Source organism: Frankliniella occidentalis, unplaced genomic scaffold, assembly GCF_000697945.3.
Source record: "Frankliniella occidentalis isolate FOCC.00 unplaced genomic scaffold, Focc_3.1 Scaffold32, whole genome shotgun sequence".
Taxonomy (NCBI): domain Eukaryota; kingdom Metazoa; phylum Arthropoda; class Insecta; order Thysanoptera; family Thripidae; genus Frankliniella; species Frankliniella occidentalis.
The window spans coordinates 1,708,896-1,711,004 of NW_026267162.1; the positions used below are offsets into that span (position 1 = coordinate 1,708,896).

At 57.8% G+C, this 2,109-nt stretch overlaps 1 protein-coding gene across 1 annotated transcript in view; it reads left to right on the forward strand.

Annotated features, from left to right (window-relative positions):
- The window catches only part of LOC113206932 (uncharacterized), a 9,105-nt gene that overhangs the window by 1,739 nt on the left and 5,257 nt on the right, over positions 1 to 2,109 (forward strand). The window contains exons 2-4 of the mRNA XM_052265894.1: positions 123 to 435; positions 1,699 to 1,863; positions 1,964 to 2,106. Coding sequence (XP_052121854.1) covers positions 181 to 435; positions 1,699 to 1,863; positions 1,964 to 2,106 — 563 coding nt within the window. The 5' untranslated portion in view covers positions 123 to 180. The remainder of the gene's footprint in view (positions 1 to 122; positions 436 to 1,698; positions 1,864 to 1,963; positions 2,107 to 2,109) is intronic.

Genomic DNA, 2,109 nt, shown 5'->3' on the forward strand with positions numbered 1-2,109 from the left:
GCGTCACAAAACCCCTGTATGTAGGCAACCGACAGTGCATCCCCACCCCCCTGTCAGCCGGACCTTAATCCGCCACTGCTTAAAGTGGCACATTTTTCGCACTCTGCACTGTTGCCCCGCAGGCTACCGCAGGCTCTGGTGCGCCTGGCGGTGCTCGCGGGCGGTGCCTGGCGCCTGGCCATGAGGGCGCGCCTGCCCCGCCTGCTGCTCGCGGCCCTGTGCTGCGCGCTGTGCCCGCGGCCGGCCCTCTGCGCCACCGCGGCCGCCGCCGAGCCCTTCGACACGCGCCAGGTGGCCCTGGACGAGGCGGACCGCATCCCCGGCCTGGGCAGCCTCCGCGGCTCTCGCACGCAGTCCTACTGGAAGCGCCGGCCCGTCTACCAGTACCAGGCCATCCCTTACGCCGAGCCCACCAGCGGCCCGAAGAGGTTCCTGGTATGCCATCGCGTCAACCTGAGGGTTCTCGAGGGACACTTCACTATAAATTCAAGCATACACCGATTTTTTCCTTGATTTTTTTCCTTACAATTTTCTTGATTTTCCACGATTTTTGTTTCTGATATTGTTATATTTTTTTTTGGACGGTGTACGTGTACACCTTGGTGTATGCTGATTTTTGTGAATGAAGTGTCCCTCGGGGTGCTCCCGCGGTGAACCTTCGTTGAGAAGACGGGAGGGAACGTTGGGCGCGATCTTTCTCCCGCCCGGAGCGGAGCGTCTGCCAGGCGCGGTATAAGGGGGATCGTCTCTTGTGAGCCGCCCGAAAGGTAGGCAATTTGTGCTACAAAGCCCCTGTATGTAGGCAGCCCACAGTACATCGCCCCCCTTGTCGCCCCCTCCTTATACCGCGCCTGGCGTCTGCTCGAGGGCGCTGGGCGGCGCTGGGCAGGCCGCCGGCCCCACACGGCTGCCTGGCGGGCTGGCCTACCCAGCGCGTGGCAGGCGTTGGCTCCGGTAACGTTTCATGGAGGAGTCCTTTAAATGCCCGCCTTTCCCTCGGGTGGCACTTGCACTACAGACGTAACAGTGTACTTTGTCCACACAAGGAAGAGCCGATCATGTTAAGTACGCACACTTGCATGTTTGTGCTTGCAAGTCGACTCTTCCTTGTGTGTACTAAGTACACTGTTGTGTACTAAGTACACTGTTGGCTTTGCAGTGTGTTGTTGACAACTTTCTTGTATCTTTTTCCCGAGATGGCAATTCAAGGACGTTAAGACTTGTGTAAACAGGAAAATGCTAAATGTGTCACTTTCGAGTCCCCGTCATCTGTACCGGGTATTTTCCTTTGGATGCGCTTCAGCGTAGTGAATATGGCGAGGGGGGCAACAACTCCGGGAACCATGTGTACACCTGCCTGGAAATCATCAGGATAAAAATTAATCGAAACCAACATAAATTGCGTAAACGATGCCGGAAACTAGAGGAAGTGATACAAATTAGTCGAAATAGGCGTTTTCTGCCACTAGGAAACCTAAGGAATGATTATAATCGGACGGGAATCACTTGGAATCAAGAATTTCGGGAATCATGCGTACACTTCAAAAGGGAGTTGTTGCCCCCTCGAAAAATGCATATTGCTAGCGCCGCAGGGGCCTTTGGCATCTTGCTGGCGAAGGGTTATACACGGTAACCCGGTACAGTGGAGGGCATTCAAAGAACCACCCGGCGTGTCCGGTCACCCCTATGTGCCCGCAGCCCCCAGAGCCGGCCGCGCCATGGACGGGCGTGCTGGACGCCACGGCGCTCGGCAGGCGCTGCCCGCAGGAGTGGGAGCCCCTCAGCAAGCAGACCGCGGCCCCCCCAGAGCCGCCCGGCGGCGACATCGAGGACTGCCTCACGCTCAACGTGTACGCGCCAGTGGTGAGCTGCTTCGGTTCCGTTCGGTTATTCCATCTCCCATAAACCTCTTCAATTTGTTTCTATTGCCGTAAATAAATGTAAATGTGACTCCCCTGCGCAGCGCCCGTCGACGCGGTGCGACCGCCTGCTCCCCGTCATGTTCTACATCCACGGGGGGTCCTGGCGCGTGGGCAGCGCCAAGGACTTCGCGCCGCACTACCTCCTCGACAGGGACGTCCTGCTGGTGGTGATCCAGTATCGGCTCGG